General features: G+C 37.7%; 1 protein-coding gene across 2 annotated transcripts in view; it reads left to right on the forward strand.

Moving 5' to 3' along the window:
* Positions 1-26,563, forward strand: part of LOC124788100 (protein RRP5 homolog) — a 178,824-nt gene that overhangs the window by 103,036 nt on the left and 49,225 nt on the right. For both annotated transcript variants that reach the window (XM_047255215.1, XM_047255216.1), the window contains 4 exons: positions 448-594; positions 11,408-11,609; positions 19,989-20,108; positions 20,442-20,637. In XM_047255215.1, coding sequence (XP_047111171.1) covers positions 448-594; positions 11,408-11,609; positions 19,989-20,108; positions 20,442-20,637 — 665 coding nt within the window. The remainder of the gene's footprint in view (positions 1-447; positions 595-11,407; positions 11,610-19,988; positions 20,109-20,441; positions 20,638-26,563) is intronic.

The raw sequence follows: 26,563 nt of genomic DNA on the forward strand, positions 1-26,563 counted from the left end.
AAGGGTAGTTGTCCATGTGCCGTTTTGCTTTTGTTGATGTTCATCTTATATCCTCCTTTCAAAACCCTGTCCATTCTGTTCAGCTGCTCTTCCAGGCCCTTTGCTGTCTCTGACAGAATTATGTCATGTTTTTTTTATATATTTTTAAAATATTATGTAATATTAATTTTGGAAAATTGTTTCTTTTGGAGAACACTGTTATGTAGTTATCAAATAATTTTTTCAGCAGTGAATAAAGATAGTGTGCAGACACTTTTATTTTATGTTAAGTGAAACTGTCACAAAAAGTATGTCAAATTAATATGCACCTAAATAGATTTTGTGCACACTTCTGACATTATTCATAAAAATGTAAAATTGAATGTAGTTACAGACATTGAGGGTATTTTTGTTCCATCGTTACAACTGTTTGTATTCGTTGTTAACTTTCATTTAACTTCTTTGCAGGACCTCAGTGATGTTGGAAAGAGTGTCACTGAATTAGGTATTCAACAGAACCACGTATTAACTGTTAAAATTCTCAGAATTGTTGCAAATAAAAACAAACTTGTGCTATCTGCAAAGGTGTCTCACTGTTGGAATGGCAATATTCAAGTAAGTTAGTTTTCTGTTGCATATTTTAAGAATTCTGTAGGTAAATTTATGTGGTAATGGCTGCAATATTGTCACATAGAAGAAGGTGTAATTAGATGAATGATGAACACTAGCTTCAGTTAACGAAAGTTTATTCAGCACTTAGACATATAAGAGTGCAGAGCGAAATGCCTCCGCCCAGAACACATACGGTGTATATATACATCTACAGAACATTCCAGTACAATGATTCTTGACGTTGTGGATACTTCTAGAATGTACTCGAACCGAATATAGAACTCATGACCCTCCACGCAACAGTCTAGTATCATAACCACTACACCATGGTGACTGTGCTATTCAACTTCTTCTGTGACAGTATGAGTAATATTGACATTTAATTTGTTGTTTTCCTTGTCCTGCTCAGTATTTGTGGCTTGGGGTTATGTTCTATCATTAATCATTTCTGTCTAGACATCATAGGAGATAAAATGATAATAAAGAAACAAAAATTCATTGCGTGCCAAAGAATTTCTTGAATATAAAAGCAAATAATTTCCAATTTAAGTCTTTTAAGGCAGTGAAGGCTTGTCAGTCAGCACAAAAGTTAAAGATGTTAATTTCAGTTAGTACTATATTAACTCTGAGCATCATAACAGCTTTAATTTAATCACCTCTGTAATAACATAACAGGACATGATTGAAAAAAAGTGACAGATGGTGGCTAGTATGAAATGATATAGTGTAGGTCCTCAAAAAAGAGTAAATTTTGCTGGTAAAAGGAAAGTGTATGTAAAACATACAGGTGAAATATCAGACCTAAATGAACGTGTTCCTCATTTGCAAATTACGATCAGTGCACTAAAAGTGGATACAAGCAAACTTACATTCGAAATTTGTGAGCTGATGTTGAAGCAAAATACGATGAAATGCATTCAAGAATATGCAATGTCTGTGGATAAGTGGACAAAAGTTGTGTACAAAAGCAGTCCTCAGAAAGGGAAAAGCCTAAAGAAATGTGAAAACAATGTAAATTTCATGGATGACAACTGTTACGAAGCACTAACTGTAATGAACTGTGAAAACTCGACAAGTGAACAGAGTGCTCTCAAAATGTTAGAAAATGGTGAGGACAGTAACTCCTTTAAGATAAGTAAAGGAAACTGCAATAAAGCGGAAAACCAATAAAAGTGTGAAAGCAATGCAGATGTAGTGAACAACAGCTGTGATATTAAAAGAGAACTGAACACACTAAAATTTCCTCAATTCATTCTGAAAAACAGACAGATAGGAAACCAAGTGCGATCTTGACGACCTTAAGCTATGCTGAAGTATTGAGTGATGCCACACACTATAATGTTGCTACACAGCTTGATAATGAATATGTGCAAAGAGATCAGGGCACTACTTTAGATCCCCAATCTCAGTCTATCCTAAAACCAGTCATACAAAGGAAGGTAATCATTTTTGGTGACACCCATGGTTGTGGCATTTCTTTCCGTTTGATCGAACCATCTAATACATGTGCAGCAGCTTTCATTAAGCTTGGTATGTCATTTATGGAAATTAATAAACTTACAAAACTTTCAGAAATAGTTGAGCTGTCTTCCAGTGATTTTGTCATCTTCATCGGAGGATTGAATGATGTTTAGAAGAATGAAACATCCATAGCCCCAAGGTACTGAAGAAATGTTTGAGTCTGCTGACGTATACCAATGTTCTAGTTTTCAAAATTCCACATCGCTGTGACCTGTCATGATGATTCTGTCATAACCAGGAAATAACTACAGCAAATGAACAACTGGAAATATATGTACACAGTTCAGAAACATTACTATGATAAATGTAAATGTAAATGTAAATGGAACTGGATATAGATTTCACTCACACCACGATTTACATTTAAATGGACTGGGTAAACATCGAGTAACCAAGAAAGTGCTTTGATAATTGTAAACAAGCCTCACATTTCATATGCAAAGGAAATAATGTTAGGATGGGATCAACAATCTCATCTCAATTCTTTTTTAGTTTAAGTGTGGAGACTGACTGTGTTAACAAAGTGGATTACATTCAGGCGGCACAGACCTCTTGCTGTCTTGTAATAACACTCTGATATTTTTGCACGTCAGCATCAGATTAACAAAGTGGATTACATTCAGGTGGGACAGACCTCTTGCTGTCTTGTAATAACGCTCTGATATTTTTGCATGTCAGCATCAGATCTTTAAAAAATAAGGTAGATGTTCTTAGTGTTATCCTAGGAGAGATTCGACAATATTTGTATGAGCCTTCAAGCTGTTGTTTAGTATCAAGTTTTTGTAGAAGTTGCACAACTATGAAGGTACTTCAACATACATCAGCAATGATCTTTTGGTAAAATACACTAATCTTGAAGTCAGTAATTTCTGCATTGAAAGAGTATTTGAGGCTGCTGCTATATTATTGCCAGGTCTCACATTAATTGTAGTGTCTTTATGGCACATTCCTGACAGCAGTGTTGATGTATTCACAGAGATACTAGATATAACAATCTCCCACTTGCAAAAATACAGTCAACATAAAATTTTAATCTTTGGAGTTATTGACACTGACATTAGGATTAGGGTTACAACAAAAAACCACTTTTTACTTGCTTAATGTTCTCAGGTCACACAATAACATTTTGTGCAAATAACAAGCCAACAAAACAGCTATCGTGTCTGGACAATGTTATAACAAATATAGAAAGAAATATTTATGAAATAGGGCTTCTTAATACCATATATCTATCAAATCATGGTTGAAACTGCTGACAACAAATCCCACAGAGCAATTTGAACAACCAAAGAACATTAAAATTGTTAAGATTCTCAATGCCTTCAGACACTGTGTATGATAGAATGGTCAAACGTTCTCTCTTAGTTTACAAATGTTGATGATGAAACTTTTGACAACAGCTTTGTCAATCTTATTTCTAATGTGCGTAATAATTCTAATATGTGTAATAAATGCTGCCATAAAATATTAAAAAAGACACAAGGGGAAACCAAGAAAAAATAATCATATAAGTTTACATTCCTGGTTCACACCTGACCTCAAAAAATTAAGAACAAAGTCATCAATCCCTCTAACATATCAAAGAACAGAACAAAAACAAGAACTAAACAAGCGGTGCAGTACAGATCAGGAACTGGGTAATACTAATAGTGCCACTTGTGATAATGTCACACACAATTAAATGAACAACTTCTGATAACAAAAGACACACAACTCAACAAAATGACTACTATAAGCCAGGCATTAATAAACATAAAAAACAAAGTTATTCATATCCCACAACAAACTTGCATCATAATCATTCAAGTGGGCACAAATTGCAGTCACTGATGTCTTAGTAACTATAGCAACAATTCAGCAATTCAAAAACAGAAGATTTCTATGGTCTGTCTAATTTTCTCAGTAAAAAGATAGCAGACATTATATTTTGACCACTCTTTGACAACTCTGTGTACTAATAAATTGGATTTTTGAGTTTTTCTTTTCCAGCCTGCTTAAAGATGACAGTAGTTATCATTCTCCATAAAGGAGGAGACAAATCATGTGTTGATAACTACTGTATTATTTCTCATATACCAACACTTTCGATAATAGTAGAATATTACATGTACTAGGAAATTTAGAACCATTTCACATGCAGTGGAACACTGACCAACACTCAGTATCACTTCAGGGCAAAATTCACCCACACTGCAAGCTGTCGAACATTACTCCGTGCCTTTGAAGCAAAATCATCTGTTGATGCCCTACTGATTGACCTAAGCAAGATATTTGACTCTGTGAGTCATCAGATCCTAATAGATAAACTTACGTACTGTGACATTCGAGATACGGAACTCACCCTTAAGAATTATATCTTGACAATAGGAAACAGAAGTTGTACACTTTAATGGTATGAGCTCTGGATTCCTAGGTCTTTCAAGAGGTGTGCCTCAAGGCTATGTACTGGGACACTTATTGTGTATAATCTATATTAATGACCTACATAGTATCATACCATGTAAATCTGTTCTGTATACTGATGGTACCATTGCAACTGGAAATGGCATGGAAGTGTCGTTGATGGCTTAGCAATCCAATCCTAGCATGGAACAGGCGGCCACAGACATTACAGCTGATGGAAGGTGGAGGACGTGGCTGAGCCTGGAGGAGTTTACGTCTCCGGCGTTTATCATTCTCCATTCTTCGACGTTCCAGCTCAAAGTTTTGAAGGCATTTGAGGTAACTGAGTGCCAGCGACTTCAATCTTCTGCTATTGTGAACCAGTTACTCGGATCCATGTTCAAGTTTTTCAGATTTTTCTTGTACTGATCTTTATAACGTTTGAGAGGGGCACATCGTGGCCTTTTACCTGTGCTCACTTCGCTGTACAGCATTTGGCGTGGAAGTCTGGAAGTCTGTCATTTTTCATCCGCTGGACATGTCCGACCCATCTGAGTTGATGCCCAATGATAAGAGCTTCCATGCTATACATTTTTGCTTTCTCAAGAACAGCCGTGTTGGATATGAAGTCATTCCATTTCAGGTTCGTGATATATCTTAGCTTCTGTTGGTTGAAGTGTTCTAGTTTCCTCAGATCACAGCAATATAACATCCAGGTTTCGCAACCATATAGCAGGGTGGAAATGACTACAGCACATTACATTGTCACTAAATGCAAAACTGAATAAAAGAAGACATGTCTAATTTAAATATGAAAATGGTTAATCATAAATAATGTAGGGAGTAAAGGTAACAACCCATTGTATAGCTGAACTGTTCTGTCATCAACAGACACTTAAACAAGACAGAGAACATTTCTAGCTTTTGTACGAATGCTGCTTCAGCGTTAAAGAGCCGAAGCGCCCCCTCCTCCCCCAAACACACACAATAAACAAACAAATCAAGGTTACATTGTCCCCTTTAACTAGAATTTGCTGACACTGCAACTTGACTGGGATAGACGATTGTATCACTGGAGTGGGCAAGTGGAGAAAGGAGGGGCAGTGTGTATGGAGGAGGTTTGGGGAGGGGTGGCTGATGGATGGAAGGGTGAGGTAGTATGCTCATAACGACATGGGTTTGGTACTGGTTAATTTGTTCTGGCTGCAGGCAGTGGGAATTGGATGTTGTACAAAAGACATTAAGGAGTGGAGTGGGAAAAGCAGGTAGGACAGAGGCAGAAGGGACTGTGCAGAGGATTTTTTTTTAGGTCATCAGTCTACTGACTGGTTTGATGCGGTCCGCCACAAATTCCTTTCCTGTGCTAACCTCTTCATCTCAGAATAGCACTTGCAACCTACGTCCTCAATTATTTGCTTGACGTATTCCAATCTCTGTCTTCCTCTACAGTTTTTGCCCTCTACAGCTCCCTCTAGTACCATGGAAGTCATTCCCTCATGTCTTAGCAGATGTCCTATCATCCTGTCCCTTCTCCTTAACAGTGTTTTCCACATATTCCTGTCCTCTCCGATTCTGCGTAGAACCTCTTCATTCCTTACCTTATCAGTCCACCTAATTTTCAACATTCGTCTATAGCACCACATCTGAAATGCTTCGATTCTCTTCTGTTCCGGTTTTCCCACAGTCCATGTTTCACTACCATACAATGCTGTACTCCAGACGTACATCCTCAGAAATTTCTTCCTCAAATTAAGGCCGGTATTTGATATTAGTAGACTTCACTTGGCCAGAAATGCCGTTTTTGCCATAGCGAGTCTGCTTTTGATGTCCTCCTTGCTCCGTCCGTCATTGGTTATTTTACTGCCTAGGTAGCAGAATTCCTTAACTTCATTGACTTTGTGACCATCAATCCTGATGTTAAGTTTCTCGCTGTTCTCATTTCTACTACTTCTCATTACCTTCGTCTTTCTCCGATTTACTCTCAAACCATACTGTGTACTCATTAGACTGTTCATTCCGTTCAGCAGATCATTTAATTCTTCTTCACTTTCACTCAGGATAGCAATGTCATCAGTGAATCGTATCCTTAATATCCTTTCACCTTGTATTTTAATTCCACTCCTGAACCTTTCTTTTATTTCCATCATTGCTTCCTCGATGTACAGATTGAAGAGTAGGGGCGAAAGACTACAGCCTTGTCTTACACCCTTCTTAATACGAGCACTTCGTTCTTGATCGTCCACTCTTATTATTCCCTCTTGGTTGTTTTACATATTGTATATGACCCATCTCTCCCTATAGCTTACCCCTACTTTTTTCAGAATCTCGAACAGCTTGCACCATTTTATATTGTCGAAAGCTTTTTCCAGGTCGACAAATCCTATGAAAGTGTCTTGATTTTTCTTTAGCCTTGCTTCCATTATTAGCCGTAACGTCAGAATTGCCTCTCTCGTTCCTTTACTTTTCCTAAAGCCAAACTGATTGTCACCTAGTGCATTCTCAATTTTCTTTTCCATTCTTCTGTATATTATTTTTGTAAGCAGCTTCGATGCATGAGCTGTTAAGCTGTGTGTGCAATAATTCTCGCACTTGTCAGCTCTTGCTGTCTTCGGAATTGTGTGGATGATGCTTTTCCGAAAGTCAGATGGTATATCGCCAGACTCATATATTCTACACACCAACGTGAATAGTCATTTTGTTGCCACTTCCCCCAATGATTTTAGAAATTCCGATGGAATGTTATCTATCCCTTCTGCCTTATTTGACCGTAAGTTCTCCAAAGCTCTTTTAAATTCAGATTCTAATACTGGATCCCCTATCTCTTCTAAATCGACTCCTGTTTCTTCTTCTATCACATCAGACAAATCTTCACCCTCATAGAGGCTTCCAATGTATTCTTTCCACCTATCTGCTCTCTCCTCTGCATTTAACAGTGGAATTCCCGTTGCACTCTTAATGTTACCACCGTTGCTTTTAATGTCACCAAAGGTTGTTTTGACTTTGCTGTATGCTGATTGTGTTCTTCCGACAATCATATCTTTTTCGATGTCTTCACATTTTTCCTGCAGCCATTTTGTCTTAGCTTCCTTGCACTTCCTATTTATTTCATTCCTCAGCGACTTGTATTTCTGTATTCCTGATTTTCCCGGAACATATTTGTACTTCCCCCTTTCATCAATCAACTGAAGTATTTCTTCTGTTGCCCATGGTTTCTTCACAGCTACCTTCTTTGTACCTATGTTTTCCTTCCCAACTTCTGTGATGGCCCTTTTTAGAGATGTCCATTCCTCTTCAACTGTACTGCCTACTGCGCTATTCCTTATTGCTGTATCTATAGCGTTAGAGAACTTCAAACATATCTCGTCATTCCTTAGTACTTCCGTATCCGACTTCTTTGCGTATTGATTCTTCCTGACTAATGTCTTGAACTTCAGCCCACTCTTCATCACTACTATATTGTGATCTGAGTCTATATCTGCTCCGGGGTACGCCTTACAACCCAGTATCTGATTTCGGAATCTCTGTCTGACCATGATGTAATCTAATTGAAATCTTCCCGTATCTCCCCGCCTTTTCCAAGTATACTTCCTCCTCTTGTGATTCTTGAACAGGGTATTCGCTGTTACTAGCTGAAACTTGTTACAGAACTCAATTAGTCTTTCTCCTCTTTCATTCCTTGTCCCAAGCCCATATTCTCCTGTAACCTTTTCTTCTACTCCTTCCGCTACAACTGCATTCCAGTAGCCCATGACTATTAGATTTTCGTCCCCCTTTACATACTGCATTACCGTTTCAATATCTTCACACATTTTCTCTATCTGTTCATCTTCAGCTTGCGACGTCGGCATGTATACCTGAACTATCGTTGTCGGTGTTGGTCTGCCGTCGATTCTGATTAGAACAACCCGGTCACTGAACTGTTCACAGTAACACACCCTCTGCCCTACCTTCCTATTCATAACGAATCCTACACCTGTTATACCATTTTCTGCTGCTGTTGATATTACCCGATACTCATCTGACCAGAAATCCTTGTCTTCCTTCCACTTCACTTCACTGACCCCTACTATATCTAGATTGAGCTTTTGCATTTCCCTTTTCAGATTTTCTAGTTTCCCTACCACGTTCAAGCTTCTGACATTCCACGCCCCGACTCGTAGAACGTTATCCTTTCGTAGATTATTCAATCTTTTTCTCATGGTAACCTCCCCCTTGGCAGTCCCCTCCCGGAGATCCGAATGGGGGACTATTCCGGAATCTTTTGCCTATGGAGAGATCATCACGACACTTCTTCAATTACAGGCCACATGTCCTGTGGATACACATTACGTGTCTTTAATGCAGTGGCTTCCATTGCCTTCTGCATCCTCATGTCGTTGATCATTGCTGATTCTTCTGCCTTTAGGGGCAATTTCCCACCCCTAGGACAAGAGAGTGCCCTGAACACCTCTATCCACTCCTCCGCCCTCTTTGACAAGGCCGTTGGCAGAATGAGGCTGACTTCTTATGCCGGAAGTCTTCGGCCACCAATGCTAATTATTTATCAAAATTTAGGCAGTGGCGGGGATCGAACCCGGGACCGAAGACGTTTTGATTATGTATCAAAGACGCGACCCCTAGACCATGGGTACAGTGCAGAGGATAGTGGGAAGTTAAGGCATGGGGCATGGTAAGTTTGATCCAGTATCCCTGATAGTGAAATACCTTGTTGATTACCGTGTGTGTGTGTGTGTGTGTGTGTGTGTGTGTGTGTGTGTGTGTGTGTAAAAGGGGGGGGGGCATTAACTGGAGTGGAAGACAGTTGCATTGAATGTTTTACTCAATTTGTGAATAAAGTTGTCTTGAAGCAGGATTCATATTGAAATAGAAAAGAAATTATTGAAATTATGTAGCCATCAAATATTTAAACAGGATGTTTGATAACTCACTCCTTATTTTTAAACAGTTATAATTTCTTTATTCATGAACCAATTTTCTTAGGACTACTTTTGTTAGAAACAACACTTCGTGGGGTTTTGTTTAACATCATTTTTCACCCCCATATAAAGTCTAGCATTCTCTAAAAAATTTTTGAAATGAACTGGTATGTACAATACTGCTGCTTGTAACATGTTAAGTGAACCATTGGCTAACACATTAGATATTACTACTTCCAATTCATCTTAGTTCTGTAGTTTATCTTGTATAAATCCTCCTCAGCCCACAACCAGCGAAAAAACATTGTAAGGCATTAAATCAGGGCTGTGGGTAGGTCATTCATGTGTACCACGTCTGCCAATCCAATGACATGGGAAATGATCATGCAGCCATTCGCATACATCATTTGCAAAATGTGCAGGTGCTCCATCCTGTGTGAAGTGAAGCTGTGAGTTGTTCCATTGTGGAGTTACTGGCCAGACACGATCTTGCAACATTTCCAGGTATCTTTTGCATTTGATTGTGTTCCTTAGAAAGAACAGATCAACAGCTTTGTGTAACTTACCATACCACACTGTTACCTTCGGACACCCCTGTCCTTTTTCAACACATTCAGATCGGTTTTTATCTGCCCAATAATGGCAGTTATGTCTGTTTACTAATACTCCAATGTGGAAAACTGCCTCGTTGGTCCACAGAATGTTCTCAAAAAATTCAGGCCAATCATCATTCCAACACAAGAATTTTTCTCCAAATTCCATTCTTCTGTCACAATCATCAGGAAACAATTGCTGCACATAATATGGCTTCCACAGTGTAAAAGTGATATCCTTCTTAAGAACCATTGCAACTACATAACGTGAAAGACCACTTTCAGGAGATTCTTAGGGCTCCTTGTGAACATTTCACGAACTCTGGTGTCCCTGAAGTTGATCCTTCTGATCTTATTGCATCAGCAACACTCCATGTTGTTAGTAATTTGGAATGGTAATTTTTAACTGTTTTTGCATCTAGCATTGCATGGCTCCCTCATTCAGCGCTCCACCAACTTCGTACTCGCACCACAGATCCCCAGACCTCACAATGAGCTGCCATTTTGGCCCGTTCTTCCAAACTCAACAGAGGCGGTATTTTCCAACTGAAACAAAAGAAAAATGATGTTGAAGCCAACACCGAGGAGTGCTGATTCAACAAAAGTAGTTCTAAGAAAATTGGTTCGTAAATAAATAAATTAAAACTTTTAAAAAATAGGGAGAGACTTATCAGACATCCTGTACACAATCATTAATTCATGTGAAAAAAGCTGTTTTCAAACAACTATTTCATTTAAAGTAATATTGTGCTCTCTGTGTGCTATGCTTTATAACTGCCTAAATTTCTTCATTCAGCTGAACTATGACTACTGACACATTTTGTATAACTTTTTGAAAATTTGGTAAAAAGTGCCAAAATTTGAAATTCATAAGTTTACTAATAGTATTCATCAATACCAGTGATGTCACAAACACTGCAATTGCATTTGCTGTGTTAGTAAAAGATTATGACATCTTTAGTGGCCCTTGTACAGTGACACTTATCTCTGTCACAAGAAAATATCTTACCTACACTCTTCGACTAAAAATAAACACCTGTAAGAATAACATTTACCAACAAACTTTGACGGTTGTAAAGAACCTCTTTATGTCCTTATAACTGTTGAAGTTTGTTATATATCACAAACAGAGACAGATGTGGGCAAGAAAAAACAGCACTACACCAGTACAAAAGCAAGAAGAAAAAGATAAATTGAGAATATTATTATAAGTAGGGCAGGCATTTCATTCTTCAGAAAAATTGCATTGCTGAGGATAGTGTCTGCAACAGATGTCAAAATATTAATTTTTAACTTTGGATGCTTGTCCTTTCTTGTATTATTGTCTTATGATGCAGCTGATTGCCTTACCATCATTGTGGACGTAATTGTGCAGCAGTTAATTATGTTTTGTCTACTTTTAAGGATGGTGTGCTGTTATTGGCTAGCTATTTGCATGACAAGCAGCGAATATTACACCATCTGAGTGAGAAGAATGAGCCACTAGCACATCTAAAACCTGGTATGATTGTTGAAGGTTGTGTCTCATCAGTTTCAAGCTTGGGTGCTGTTTTGCAACTTACGTCTGGTGTTCGAGCTGTTGTTGAATCTCATCATTATAATCCAGGTAATGTGATGCAGAAAGAATTTTAATTTTGTGTAGCTGAAGGGGAGGAGAAATAGTTTTAATTTAGTGAATTAACTGTCATTAATATGAATAACTTTTTATGTTTGAAAAACATAAAACTGCTGCTTAGTTATTATTGAAATTGTGGATTTGAGTTTAGTTTGACATATCATATTCCAACTAGCATTCAGAGGTATTTTTAATCTGTCAAGGGGTACCTATTTGGCAATAGTGTTAGATGTTAAGTGTGACTTTGGAAAGCTTTTGGGGTAGCTAGTTGCCACAGAATGATGAATTTGTGAGATTTCAGTATGTTAACATTTAACAACAGTAGCAACTCCAGAAAGTGTGCAACTGAATGAGTGTTCATCAGAGACAAGGGTATTGTCTGAAGTGCACCAGGGAAGTGTGATAGGACCACTGTTATTCTCTATGTACATCAGTGATCTGACGGATGGGCTGAGCAGAAGTATGTTGCTGTTTGCTGATAACATTTTGGTGTACAGGAAGCTGTTGTGGTTGAGTGAGTGTTGTAGGATACAATATGAATTAGACAATATTTGTAGCTAGTGTGTGAAAAGGCAACTTGCTCTAAATATAGAAATATATCTGGGTAGAAAAAAACAATCTCATAATGTTTGAATACAGCTTTAGTAGTGTGCTCTTTGAAAAAAAAAACCACCACAGGTATATAAGAAGGGTAGAAGAATGGACCCGCAAAATTACAGACCAATATCCTTAACATTGATATGCTGCAGAATTCTTGAACATATTTTGAGTTCAAATATAAGAAGAGTTCTGTGAGAGCGAAAAGCGTATGTCTGGGAATCAATACATTTTTAGAAAGCATTAGTGGCTTAGACAGTAAGAATTTCCTTTTCTGTTCTGGTAAGCTGTCTGAAGATGTTATAATGGATACATGCCAGTTTTGAATCTGTACAATCACTGTTTCATTATGCCACAATGAAAGTGTAATTTTAACAAAAATATGAAAAGCCATTTTCCTACTGTCACTGGTAATGGAGAGTCTGTAGAATGTATGTCGTACTATCTCTGAAAGTAATATACTCATATGCACACAGTTTCTTTTGGTTCTGTTGCATGAATATCATGGACATTGTGGAAGGTTTGACAATGTGGTAAACTTCTGTTTCTGTTAAATTTTGTTAATACAATTTGTCTCCCCTTTATTTCCATCAATTGTCCCAGCCTTGTTTCTAAGCTTTTTTAAAATGTTTGCTTTTGCATTTCATATGGGCTTCCCATATAAGTTTGTGACAAAATCGTTAGTATTCCAGTGGTGGCAGTGTTGCTGCCACTTGTGATTCTATCTCTGAAAGTAATATACTCATATGCACACAGTTTGTTTTGGTTCTGTTGCATGAATATCATTTGTTCTCTCTCTGCTTTTGTGTATGTATCAGCTAAAAACTGTTGAAATTGAAGTGTTACACATGGTTTTTGGTATTTTCTACTACAAGCACGATCCGTTTCCCTGCTGATATGGGTGCCACCTTTTCCTTACAAGTATCTTGTGGTCACCATTCCTGAAGTTACTTGCTGTAGTGGACCGGCTATACAGTGCTGTCACTTTTTCACCTTCTGCAGTGGACAGGTGATGAGAGTGAGGTGATATTCAAGGTACTAAAATGACAGTCACTTTTACAATATCTCTTCTGAATTATAATAGCATTTTTCCACTGTACAATTTTGTTTATAGTTGTGGGTGATTAAATAATGGCTCATAATTTGTAGCTCACGTAGATCATAACACGTGTGCTGTATTCATTTGACAGTACAGAATGACAGTTCCCGTCTATTACCTTCAACTGTTCTTGTGTTGACATTGTTGTCTGCACCCTTTGCTCTGCGACTTCCAAGGCACCGCAAGACTGTGACGCCAAAGCATAGGCAGGCCTCCTAATCAAGTGGAGACACTCACTCACTGTCGCACTTTGTCGATGTTCTGAGGTGACACATTTTATGCCAAATCTATACATATGGCAAACCAGAGCAGGCACAGTGGGATGTTCCACACTTAGCAGCTGCCTAACATCATTTCAGGTTTTCATGAACGTCTTTTGACAGCCTAAGGGGTTAGAAATGGAACATGTTATTCCATAGAATTGACATGTTATAACACAAAATAAATGATGGAAATAGGGTATATGATTGTATCTCTTGTCGTCTCTGATCATTATGCGATACATGTAAAATTCCATCAATGTTACTTTTCTGTTCATTCCTACACTTGTATTTTGGATTACTTTTTTCGAATTGAAATAGAAATCATTTCTCCTCTTACAAAAATTAATGGATATTGAAATGCATTGTGAGAAAGATGTGTTTCCGCAGACTGTCATCATTACAGCGGCAAATTTATTGACTTGAGAGTCTGAGGTTCATTCAATCGACAATGTTTGATAAAAGTAGCAACGATCCCACTCAATAATAAACTTACCTTTTAATGGAAAACATAGGCTTGGATTGATTTTATTCACTGCTCACTGAAGTATCACCAAATGATGTCATTTGAAAGTGAGCATTGTAAACTGAAATATTTTGTGGAAAATGCTTTGATTCTGGAGTTTATCTAGTCATGTAATGTAATTATTCTGGTGGAGGCACTTCCAATGATGCTAATCAAATTTTTCTATTCATGCAGCGCATTCTATATTGAATTTCTTGGCAGTGCAGAACTGACACACATGATCTGTTGTGCCAGTGACACGTTTGTGTGTGTTTTAGTCTTAACAGTATCATAAAGGAATGTTTCACCTGCCAAACAGTAATATCTACTTTTCAGTTGTTTTTTACAAATGTCACTCTATTGTCTTTCACAGACTTCACTTACTGCAACACTGCTTAATTAATTTTGTTACATGGTTTCTTCAGCAGTTTCTCTGTCTGCCTGCTATGTGTCTTTACTTCCATTTTGTTTTCAACTGTTAAGTTTCCTCTCTCTTTATTCATTCTCTTCTGTTGTTAAGGTAAATGTGCATCTTGCTCCTCATCTGTTTCTTTTCCTCATTTTTCTTTGTGCTTCCTTCTTTTCAATTCACCACTGGCAAGATCTCCTCTTCTTTCATATGTTGGCGTTCTTTTAAGTGTTAACATACTTAACACACTAATATTAACATAAACAATTCACTTTTGCTTAGAATTATTTCACTTTCTATCATACTTTCTCTTTTTCTTGATTTGCTCTAGTTGATTTCCAAAAGTATCCTCACACACCCTTCTAAGTTGGAATATATCCTCACCACAATAGGATAACAGAACATTTGAGACCATTATTAAACATCATGGAACTTAACATACGGGATGAGAAGGAAAGACGGATTGTTGGGGACTGCATCGGACGAGATTTGAAAATGTGAGGGCTTAAAGGTGGAAGACAGGGTAAAATGCAGACAGGTATTACTGCTTAAACATCATGCCTGAGTTAACGTAAATTAAAGCCAGATGGATGGTAAGAACCGAGGACGTATTGTAGTGCTAGTTCCCACCTGTGGAATTGTGAGAAACTGGTGTCTGGGAGAAGAATCCAGATGGTGCATCTGGTGAATATCATCCGATGCAGTCCCCAACAATCAGTCTTTCCTTCTCATCCATACAGTAAGTATACCCCTACCCGCGTCTACCCATGACCTGCGGTTCTGGATGACTTTCCCAAAATCAACCACTATTCTTAGACTTCTCTAGTCCTTTTCCTTCACCCCTCTTCCTTCCCCTTCAACCCTTCTGCCTCAAGAAGGAATCACTCACTCCGAAAACCTGCCAGTTACAACTGTCTATTATGTGTGTGTTCTGCCAGCGCTTGGTGAGTAGATTTTGTATCTATCCTAATAATCTGGAACGTTATAGAACATTCTTGAACCTTCTGGATGATTCTATAACATTTTGGATTATTCTACAACAATCATGAATATTCTAAAAGGAGTTCTCTGACATTTGATTCTAAGCTGTTTCACTGATTTCACATAAGGAGTCTACTGTGATGCTCTCTTTTAACAGCCATATCTTCGAACACAAACCATGCAGTTCCAAACCAAAACCATAATGGATAACCCTGATAGGGCTCCAGAGGTGAATTGTGGAATTATAGCAGCGTACATGGACAAACAGCACGTACATTTATTGACAAAAATAATTAATTTTTTAAAATATAATGTAATTAGGTAGATAAAAAATCTCGTCAAGTGGTGGAACGGAACACACATATCAAAGGTATTATGTATGCAAGCTTTTGGAGTCAGTGGCTCTTTCTCTTTGCAGAAGGGTTGAAAGGGAAGGAAGAGGGGTGGAGGAAAAGGACTGGTGAGGTTTAGAAAAAGGTTTAGAGTGTGGAAAAGTTACTTTGAACCCAGGGTCAGAGGAGCCTTACCAGATGGGATGAGAAGGAAAGACTGACTGTTGGGGACTGCATCGGACGAGATTTGAAAACTTGAGAGCTTAAGGGTCGAAGGTAGGTTAATACGGAAGGTAGAGATTACTGCTAAAACATCGTGCATCAGTTGAAAAGAATGAAAAACTAAGTTCAGTGTATGTGATAAAGGTGGGAGGGCAAAAAATTGACAGATAAGGAAATGAAAAATGTAGAAAACTATAAAACGGATTGAAGAACGGAATAGCTACTATGAAGAAATGGTGGGACTGAAGAAGTTAATGTAAGTTAATGTCTGGTGGGTGGCGAGAACCAACGACATGTTTTAGTGTCAGTTACCACCTGCGGAGTTCTGAGAAACTGGTGCCTAGGGGAAGAATCCAGATTTCACATGTGGTGAAACAGACACCAAGGTCATGACTGTCATGTTGTAGAGCACGCTCTGCAACAGGATATTGTGTTGCCAGTATACACCCTCTGCCTATGCCCATTAATCATAATTAATAACTTGGTGGTAGTCTTGCCGATGTAAAAGGCCAAACAGCGTTTACATAATATCTGATATATAATGTATCGTTTCACAGGTGGCTCTCCATTTGACAGTCTATGTTTTGCCTGTTACAGGGCTGGTATAGGTGGTGGTAGGAGGGTCAAAGGACAAGTCTTGCAGTGGGGGTGGTCACAGGGGTATGAGCGACAGGATAGGGGATGGATGCAGAAGGAGTAAGGTTTCATAAGATACTGTGGAGGTTGGGAGGAGAACGAAAAACTGTTCTAGGTTTGGTGAGCAAAATCTCAGACAGAATGGAATTTATTTCAGGGGATGATTTTAGGAAGCCATGGCCTTGTCAAAGTAGCTGGTTCAAGATCAGGATAAGATTGAGTGACAAATTGTGTACTCCTAAGTTATTTTTTTGGAGAGATCAGCAGTACTAGGATTAGATGTGATGGCCCAGGAAACCTGTTTTGAACTAGGCTTATTGTGTAATTATGTCCAGTGAAGGCTGATGTGAGAATGGTAGTGTGTTGCTGTAGAGAGTCTGCATTTGAACAAATAAGTTTGCCTCAAATTCCCAGGCTATATGAGAGAGAATGTTTCACATGGAAAGGATGGCAATTGTCAGAAGGTAAGTACTGTTGTTAGTAAATTTAATGTGAACAGGAGTTGCGAACCTATAACCTCTTGATCAGCTAACATGATGCTATCTATTTGTGCTACAGGTTTTGCATCTGAATTTAATATTGTGCATAGTTATCATAAACTCTTTTCAAGCCTGACATTATTGATGCTTTATTAATTTACATTAAATGATAAGTGTGACATATTTGTGATGTATTTTCAATCTGCCGTTGTTTTGAAATGACATACTGCACAAATATGTCACAACTACTAAGGAAATGAATAATCGAAATGCACACAGTTCACACAGGGGTCCTTCACAAGTGCTTGCAAAAGTTGATAGTCAAAAGCCCACTAGGGACGTCACAACTGCAAAAAGTGTAAAGCTGCATCCACACTGCCACTGGAAACATCTTTCTGTTAGAAACAATATTTCCTGCAGTGTATCACATCTGTTTAACTTTGTTTCTTGTCTCTGTTTCTTGTCTCTGTTTCTGTCCACCCTGATAGTAAACATTTCTCAGTGTATTCACATCGTCTGCAATGCCATATGTTGCATTGTTTTCGTATTGTCTGCCACATTGTGTCCAGAGACAAGGAAATGTAATATGTGCTGCTGCATCATTAATACTCGAAGGTTCACACAAACACAGTGAAAGATGTTGCCATTCTTTTATTATTTGTTTATCATTACTTGTGACATGAAGGCCATAAGCATCTCTCAGTGTTTCGTAATTTTACAGAATAAGGTTGTGTTTATCAAAGAATTTTGTAATTGGTTTTAAAACTATGATATTATTTTGATTGAGAGTTTGTATAGTGGTTGGTTATGGTTGGTAAAATCGGATTAGTTGTTGTAAGAAATAGATTTGTTGCTTTGCATACAGTCGTCATCCTTGGTGAGTGAAAACATAATGTAGAACAACTGATGGGAAAAATTTGCTACATACGGGAACTGAATATGGAAGTCAGCTGTAGTTCCCATAATTTTACTAGAGTATCATCTAATGATTTTGAATTTATGGCATCACCATTTCTTGGAAAGACATAGAAATTTCAGGAAAGCAATTACAACAAGAAATGCTGTTAGTCATCGTTTTTTGTCAACGGGATATTTATTCCAGAGCCTTGACTATTTATTTTACATTTTGAAGCAAGCTATAACAAACAAACTTATTTTGTTTTCTACACAGTCTTTCTTAGTAGTCTACCAAGCATGACAGCAGTTTCCTGCAGTGTGTATTGTTTTATTGTTGTTCTTGTGCTGCTTGCTTCATATATTCAACAAACAGCCATCGGGTTGGTACAACAATAACAACTCAGCAGTCTGATGCCTTGGCCACTGCAAATTTATTTATTTTTTGATTTTTTTTGTGAAAAACGTAATAGAGCAAGAGAAAACAAAACACCTAACAACTCTATACAACAGATGACACAATGTGACGCATAAACATACACTTGTGCAGTGGTGATATGGGGTAGCTGGCCGGAAACATTGTTTTCTTTGATCTATACTAACACTGGTATGGATAGATGTTTCCATGTTTCGAAAGATATTTCCAAACGGCATCACATCAGGTAGACGGAAACAGGTTTCGAAAACGTGTTTCCAGCTCAGTGCGTATGCGGCTTGAAATCTACTTGACCCAATTAAACTGTCATTGGCTGCGGAAGGAAAACACGCACCACCACATATCAGTTTCCAATGCATATCACCATACTTCACAGTTTTTGGTTTAATTGGCCATGTTCATAAATTTTCACTTTTTCCAGGTAAACACAAACAAAACGTGTCTCAAGAACGCATGTTTTGACTTATAATTTGTGGTCATAGCATGTTGGAAAATAGTGCGGTTATTTGTGGTCGTAGCATGTTGGAAAATAACTCAGTTACCTTGTAACCAGATACCAATTTCAATGTTTTGACGAGTTTTTTTTTTTAAGAACTGACGAATTTCATTGCGACAGATTATTGTATAAACATAGTATTGTACGTTTAATTTCCTTCACTTATACAGATTTTGTAAAATTGGTGAGGATTATCGTTTTTAATCATATATGCCATTTACATATGTTTTTGTTTGTATTTTGGTGGTTTTAACTTTTTCCTCAATTCTGAATTTTCCTCAGTTTTATGGTTTTTAAGTCTAGACCCCACAATAACATAAAATAGGGGTCTACTGTATTCCTTTCTTCACTCCATTTTATAGTTTCCTACATCTTTCATTTTATAACCTATTTTTTGCCTCCCACCTCTATCACATATAGCACACTTAGCTTTTTGCTCTTATTAACTTGTACACAATGTTTTAGCACTAATCTATGTCTTGTGTATTACCCTATCTTCCACGTCTAAGCTCTCAGTTTTTCAAATCCCATTCGATGCAGTCCCCAACAATCAGTCTTTCTTTCTCATCCAGTCTGGTAAGTCACCTCTGACCCAGGGTTGAGCATGACTTTTCCGGACTCTCCCCTTTTTCCTAAACCTCACCAGTCCTTTTCCTTCAGCCCTCTTCCTTCCCCTTCAACCCTTCTGCCAGAAGAAGGAGCTACTGACTCCGAAAGCGTGCATACGTAATACCTTTTAGTTATGTGTTCCTCCTCCACTTGGTGAGTAGTTTTTTATCTATACACTTACTTTTATTGTATATATTGATTTGCAGTTCAGCTGGAGTGATAATTATTGTCCAGACCTGAAACAGTGGAAGTGTGTTGTGTACATCCATCCCTAAACCTTAAAATGTTGGCACTTGTATTTAAATGAAGTACATTCTGCAACCGTGCAGTATGGTTTTGAGAAAACTGTTTTTAATGCATTTTATTGTGTGGAACTTTAAATATTTTTACTTCGTATATATTTCTTTTTTTGCAGATATCAAAACAGAAGTTGGTGCAAAAGTAACAGGTAAAGTTATCATGGTTGATGTTGGGCACAATTGTGTTGATGTAACTCTTCGCCCTGATGTGCTAGATAGGATTGGCACCAACCAAGGTAAGCTGTCTGTTGATTACTGTTTGTGTGGTTCTTTATCTTCTAAATCCATTCCTTGTCATGTATTATTTATGTTGATTTTTACAAATGCTGTAATTTTATATTTCCCTGTGCTACTTTGTATGCAAATAGTAGAGCTCAAAAATGTTCTTAAAATCTGCTATTAGTAATACAATGTGAACACAAAATTGCATTTTTTTTAAAGTTAATTACTTACTCTGAATATTTTGTACAGTTCATGTTTTTCTGGTATTCCTGCAATAGAATATATACATTATGTTAAGTATATAAGAAGTGTTCTTTGGAATTATAATCAGATAATTGGTCCTTTAGATCTTTCAGAGTTAGAGGCTGGACTCAGTGTACGTGCTGAGACATTATTAGTGAAACCAGAATGTGTCATTGTGAGCTTGCGTGGAGTTGGCTTGTACAATCTTGCATCAGTCCCCACCAGACGACATATCAATGATATACTTCCTTTTACACTTCTCTTTAGCCTGGGAAAAGTGTCAAAAGTTGTCCTGCAACTGTAAGTATTTTTAAGAACTTTTACTGAAGTGGTTATATATTATGATACTATGTATTATGTTATTGCTGGGTGCCATGTGCTACTTTTTGGCTTTTATTTCTTTGCTGGGAGGAGTTTACAAATAACTGATGTGAAACTGGAACATACTGCAAACCAGTAAAAAATTCTCCTACTGAAGCACAAAAAGCGAATTTGCTCCTTTTTAAAAGACTCTGAATAGTGGGGTACTGGCTGCCTCATTCTATCTTCCTCAACACCTATAAAAATTTTCCCAAAAATTTTGGCATGCAAACACATTTGCGTAAGTTTCCTTAAAACACACAAGTTCCCTTAACTGTAACTCACTCATGCCCACTAGTCCATCGTCGTAAGTCGCTTGCACTCATCTGCTCCCACTTGCCCATTCTCACTCACTCATTCACTCAGCCCAACTCAACATCATTATTTCTTTAAATCTTTATAACTGTCCCTGTCTCCTCTCTCGTAGCCACAGTCTCATTCATTCAGTCCTACTACTGCTGTCTGCTGTCACTGTCTTCCTCATGCTCTATCTTACTACTACTATCTTATTCATTCCTTTCTGCTACTGCTGTTTTTTCTCACTGTTACTATCTCTCACTTCCTCGTTATCATTGCCATAGACTCTGCCTCTCATTGTCACTGGCTTCAATTTCTCCTTCTCTTTATTCCTCTCCCACTAACACTGTTCCTTAACTCTTTCTTAGCACTGTTCTGTCACTGCTAACGATATTCCTCTGCCACATTGTCTCTCTTTTTCTCTCACACTACCATTGTCTCCTCTCTTTCTATATCACAACCGCTGTCTACTGTATTCCAGTTTTTATTACTTTTCCATCTCTTTCCCACTGCTACTGTCATCTTACCTCTTAGCAAAAAAGAATGTGAACATGTTGTTATGCCAAAATTTTTGGGAAAAAATTTGAATGTGCTGATGAGGAACATAGGAGTTGGTGCTCCACTTTTCAATCAGTCTTTTATAGAGAAGCAAAGTCGCCTTTTTTGTGCTTCGATAGGAGCATTTTTCCACTGGTTCTCTGCTTTTCCCTGCTGCAGTAAGTAATGCCACTTGTATGAAAAGAACTTGACAGCTGAGTAAAATTTTGATAGTTTACTTATGTTAAATTCAAATAACACAACTAATTTTCAGTATTGTTCAAGATCAGGATTGCTGTGCATAGCCATCTTGGAATCTGCAGCTTGGTTTTGGTCCCTCAAAACCATGTTTTTGGGGTGTTCCTCAATAATGGGTAAAGATTTTTTTGAAATTGGAAGATGGAACTTCTAGATAAATGCCTAGAAATAGAAATGTACCTTTAAAATTTGAGCAGTTTGCTGCAGTTAGTTATTTAGATATCAACTACTGGTGGCAAAAAAATGGTGATAAACACCTTTTTTGGATTTTCTGAGGAGCTGCCCATGAACTAAATGGTGCCTCCATAACCCCTTAGGGCACCCCATAGATCACATCCAATGGTCCCTAGCCCAAGGGCTACCAAAAACACGTGAAACTGCCTTTCTGTCACCAATAGAACTTGAGGTATGAGCCTCGGAAAAATCCTGCTTTGTGTACAGCATTTTGGAACATATTGTTAGTGTGTCCTGTCACTTGCATACTACCGATGACTCACACATTTATATGCTTAAAGGGAACTGTGAACCCTCTGATTAGTGGCAGTAAAGTGTTTTTGAACCTGTGTTAATGCTGGAATATTTGGTTCCATGTCCTATTAGTTGCTGGTACCCACAACATGGATGTATTTTAGAAACTACTTATAGTAACTATCAGACTACTTTTCCAAATGTGTAAGCTAATTCCAAGAATTCACCTACATAGCAAGGCAATGTCTTGTGGATCCTAACACAGTTATGAATATTGTTTTGGTTCACTGGGTGCTGAAGAAGTTCTGTTATACCTTAAGTGATTAGTAATTCTTTTTGGGCTAGCACTGTAATTAAATGGTAGTTAAGAAACCATCTAAAGTGAAACAATAAGTAACTCGTTTCTGATTATGAAATAAAAGGAGTCAGAGATGTTCAAAAAATATTATATTTTATTGTGTTGTATTTAGAATGGGATGATTCATATTCGTTATAGGTAATCATAAATGTATCCTGTGGTAGTCAAGTCAATGAAGGAACTTTAGGGGGGAAAATTTGTGTAGTCGCAAATATTTGTGCCATGGTAGGGAAGATTGTCATGATCAACGTACTGAAAATCCCAGTCTGTGAGAGGTGAGCATTGGGGTGGTGTGGCATTTAACCCTTTGACTGCTGTGGATGTGTTAACTCGTCATGTCTCGCCATTCCCCTGGCACGTCCGACATGTTTAAGCACAGCAGTTGGGTCTTCCCTACAACGCTAAGGACGTGTTGATGTGTACTGTGCCACCGGCCTTTTCACTGCTAGGGACGAGTTTGGGCTCGCAGAGTCACAGCTACCTGAGTGCAATGGACACGTAAACGTGCAGAGCTGTCTTTCCACGCTGCTCTTCCAGTAGCTCTTCAGTGGTCTGACTGTATAGTTTGAGAGTGTGTATATGTTTGTTGCTATGTTTCTTCTTTGCAGAATTGACTTTGCTTCCCGTGTTTACGTCAGTTTTCATGTTTTCTATGGGAGAAATGTCACGTCGTCGTGGTTGCAGAGATAAAGAGATCCTGGATATGTTCACTAGGAGCAACAGTGAGTGTGAATTATCTGAGTTTGCTAGCGGTGATGAGTCTTCAACAGAATCTCAAAGCTGTAGTCCTCAGTCCTTTACATCAGAGGGGAGAGCAAGAATTACAGTAAGCAGTTCCTCTGAATCTGAGGAATCAGAAAGTGACAGTGAAACGGTTCAAAAAAGAGTGTTCTTAAGTGACACGTTTGACTTGGAAAAAACAGATTTCTAACTGCTAAGCTGTTACTTTCATGACTCAAGTTCAGGACACAAATGGCAGCTGGATACTGACCCAAACATTCTTTCATTTTTTGTGATATTTATGTCTGAAGAACTGTTGCAATTTATTGCAGATAAAATAAATCTCTTTTACATTTACACCACAGAAAATCCTACAGAATCTATGAATTCTCTACTGTCAAAGTGGAAAGACACTGGATTTGAGGAAATATATTGTTTTATTGCTATTTGCTTTCTAATAGTGCAAGTGTACTGGTTATTGGTCCAGAGATGATACACTTTTGAACATACCAGTTTTCAGCAAAATTATGTCCCGAGACCGTTTTTGTGTACTTCTGAGAATGCTACACTTCAATGATAACTCTGCAAGTATTGGAGGCAACAGTGTATTTAAAATTAGGATGATTGTTGGCAAAGTTCGTAAGACATTTCGTAATTCATTTTGTCCACACGACAAGCTTTGTATAGATGAAAGTCTCATGCTGTTCAAAGGACAATAATCTTTTAAGCAATTTATTGCAACCAAGCAAAGTAGATTCGGAATAAAGACATTTGTACTACATGACCGTCACAGTGGGTATATTTTGGATTTTATTGTATATACAGGTACAACAACAGAAATTTGGTTCCACAATTTAGGGAAAAGTGACGATGCAGTGGCAACTCTTATGGGACCGTATTCTATATGGCGATAATTGGTGCCCTAGCCCGGACCTGTTCCACTGGCTTCAAAACGATGGAACAGCCACATGTGGCACTGTTCGTAAGAATAGATGCAACATGCCAAAACTGCAGAAGAAATTAAAATGAGGAGAAACTGAGTTTAAGTTCACTGACAAGATCCTTGCTATCAAATGGTGCGACAAGAGAGAGGTGTGCATGTTGACCACAAGTCACACAACACAAATGGTTGAAACAGAGAAGACTGACAGAAATACTGGCAAAAAAAATAAAGAAACCACAATGTATTTTAGATTACAATTTGAGTATGGGTGCAGTTGACCATTGTGACATTTAACTGAGCTCAGTGGGATCAGTGCGAAGACTGTGAAATGGTACAAGAAATATTTTTTTCAAATTCTGAATTTATGCATTCTAAATGCTAATGCTCTGCACTGGTCGGTAACAGGGCGAAAAATGGCACTAGCAGAGTTTCACCTCTCTCTCGTGAGGGAGATTGTAAAAAAATATGCTACAGAATGGAAAAATGCTGGTAGGGGAAGGTGCTGTAATGACAAGAATCCTCTGTGATTCATGGAGAGACATGAGCATTACTAATCATTGGGAATTAAATCTGAGAAAATTTATTGACACTTCTGAATGAATTAGTAAAAAAGGCAAAAAAATGTAAAAAAAATATAAATAAATAAATCTATATTTAACTTTGCCAGTGCCGGTCCAAAGCTCGTATTGAAAAGAACTTTGGGAAATAGATGCAACAGGTGTAAAATTATTCAAACAGTGCATGACTTCTTTGTATGTAGCAGTTTGCTGGCAAATAAATGTACTTGGTGATTGAGATCACGCAATATCTGTACTGTGGTAAATTTAATAACGCCAAGTACATTGCACCAGTATAGCAAAACCCATATATTAATCTGTGTACGATGCATTTAAATTATTAACACATAACATACTTAGTAGTACAAATATAAATTACATTCCGCCTACTTGTATAAAATCTGTTTCCCATATCTGATTTCAAACGCCTTTGATCAACAAGGAATAACATGCCAAAGTTAAAAAACTCTGTTCTCAGTGCAGTTTTTCTTGCATCTTTGCTGCTGTTGTTCACCAACATTAGAAATTAAACTCACTTTTCTGGGGAAGGTGGGGGGCTTAAAATTGTTTGTTCGAATAAAACTGGTTTTGAAGCATTAATAGAATACGATATTTGTAAAAGAAGGATCGAATATACTCTGCTTTCATCTTTTCATAAAAATCGACATCTTTTCAACTAATTTGTAGATTATTGGAAAATAGTAGAGGAATAAAAATTTTTATTCCACATCTTTGTGCTATCAGTCTATTGCACTCTAAATTTCATTTTCATTGTGTGTTCACTCTACTAGTTATGTGAATCCAAAGGTTACATTGTTTACAGGTCTGATTTTTGCACCCAACTTTCATTCCAATTAAACTGCTTGGAATGTTTTACAGAACATAGTTTTTTAGCAAAATGAGATCGAAAATACCGCATTTTTACTTTTTACAAAATCTTCAATTTTGTGCTTACTTTATTCAGTACTGGAAAGTGCTACTCAAATGAAACTTTATATTTGAGAACCTTGTGATGTTAGGTTAGTACGTGCCAAGTTTCACATTTGTCATAACATTAGTCCAGGAGATGCAAGAAGCCAAACTTCGAAATTTTTTGAGGCACATATTTTTTTGGCCGATTTTACCTGCAATTTTCTGGCTCAATATGGCTTATAAAATTCTTTTCATTGTTGTTCTTAAGAGAGTGCGTAAAGTTGTACATGATGGCCATATTTCATTTCTTTACAAGAACTATTGCCTGAGATATTACAGCTCAAAGTTACCAAAAATTCACACTGGCTCTGCACAAGTCATAATCAGTCCACAACTATTCAGCACAGATCAGGCCGCTCCAGTCACGTCAGTGGCTCCGAGGGACAGGCACTTAGCGCAGGGAGCCGGATTATGCGCAGCAAGCAGATGGTGCTCGTCCAGCAGTCAAAGGGTCAAAGGTCACTTTTTTATGTTTTTCTTGAATAACGCAAAAACTCGGCTTCCGTTAAAAATGTTTCCCCGTAAAAAATTAAACAACATCAAATTTAATTCAAAAAAGAGCCTTCTCATTTTTTCTCTGCAACTAATAATTTGTGGATTGCAGAGGGCAAAAAAATCACAAATTATTAAAAATAGTGTTTTAATGGTATAAAACTGGTTTAGGGCCCACTAAGAAATAACAGAAAATCTACATTATTAGTTATAAATCAATCAGTGGAAAATCCAGGATAGAATGTGACAATATTATGAAAAGGA

Source organism: Schistocerca piceifrons, chromosome 3, assembly GCF_021461385.2.
Source record: "Schistocerca piceifrons isolate TAMUIC-IGC-003096 chromosome 3, iqSchPice1.1, whole genome shotgun sequence".
NCBI lineage: Eukaryota > Metazoa > Arthropoda > Insecta > Orthoptera > Acrididae > Schistocerca > Schistocerca piceifrons.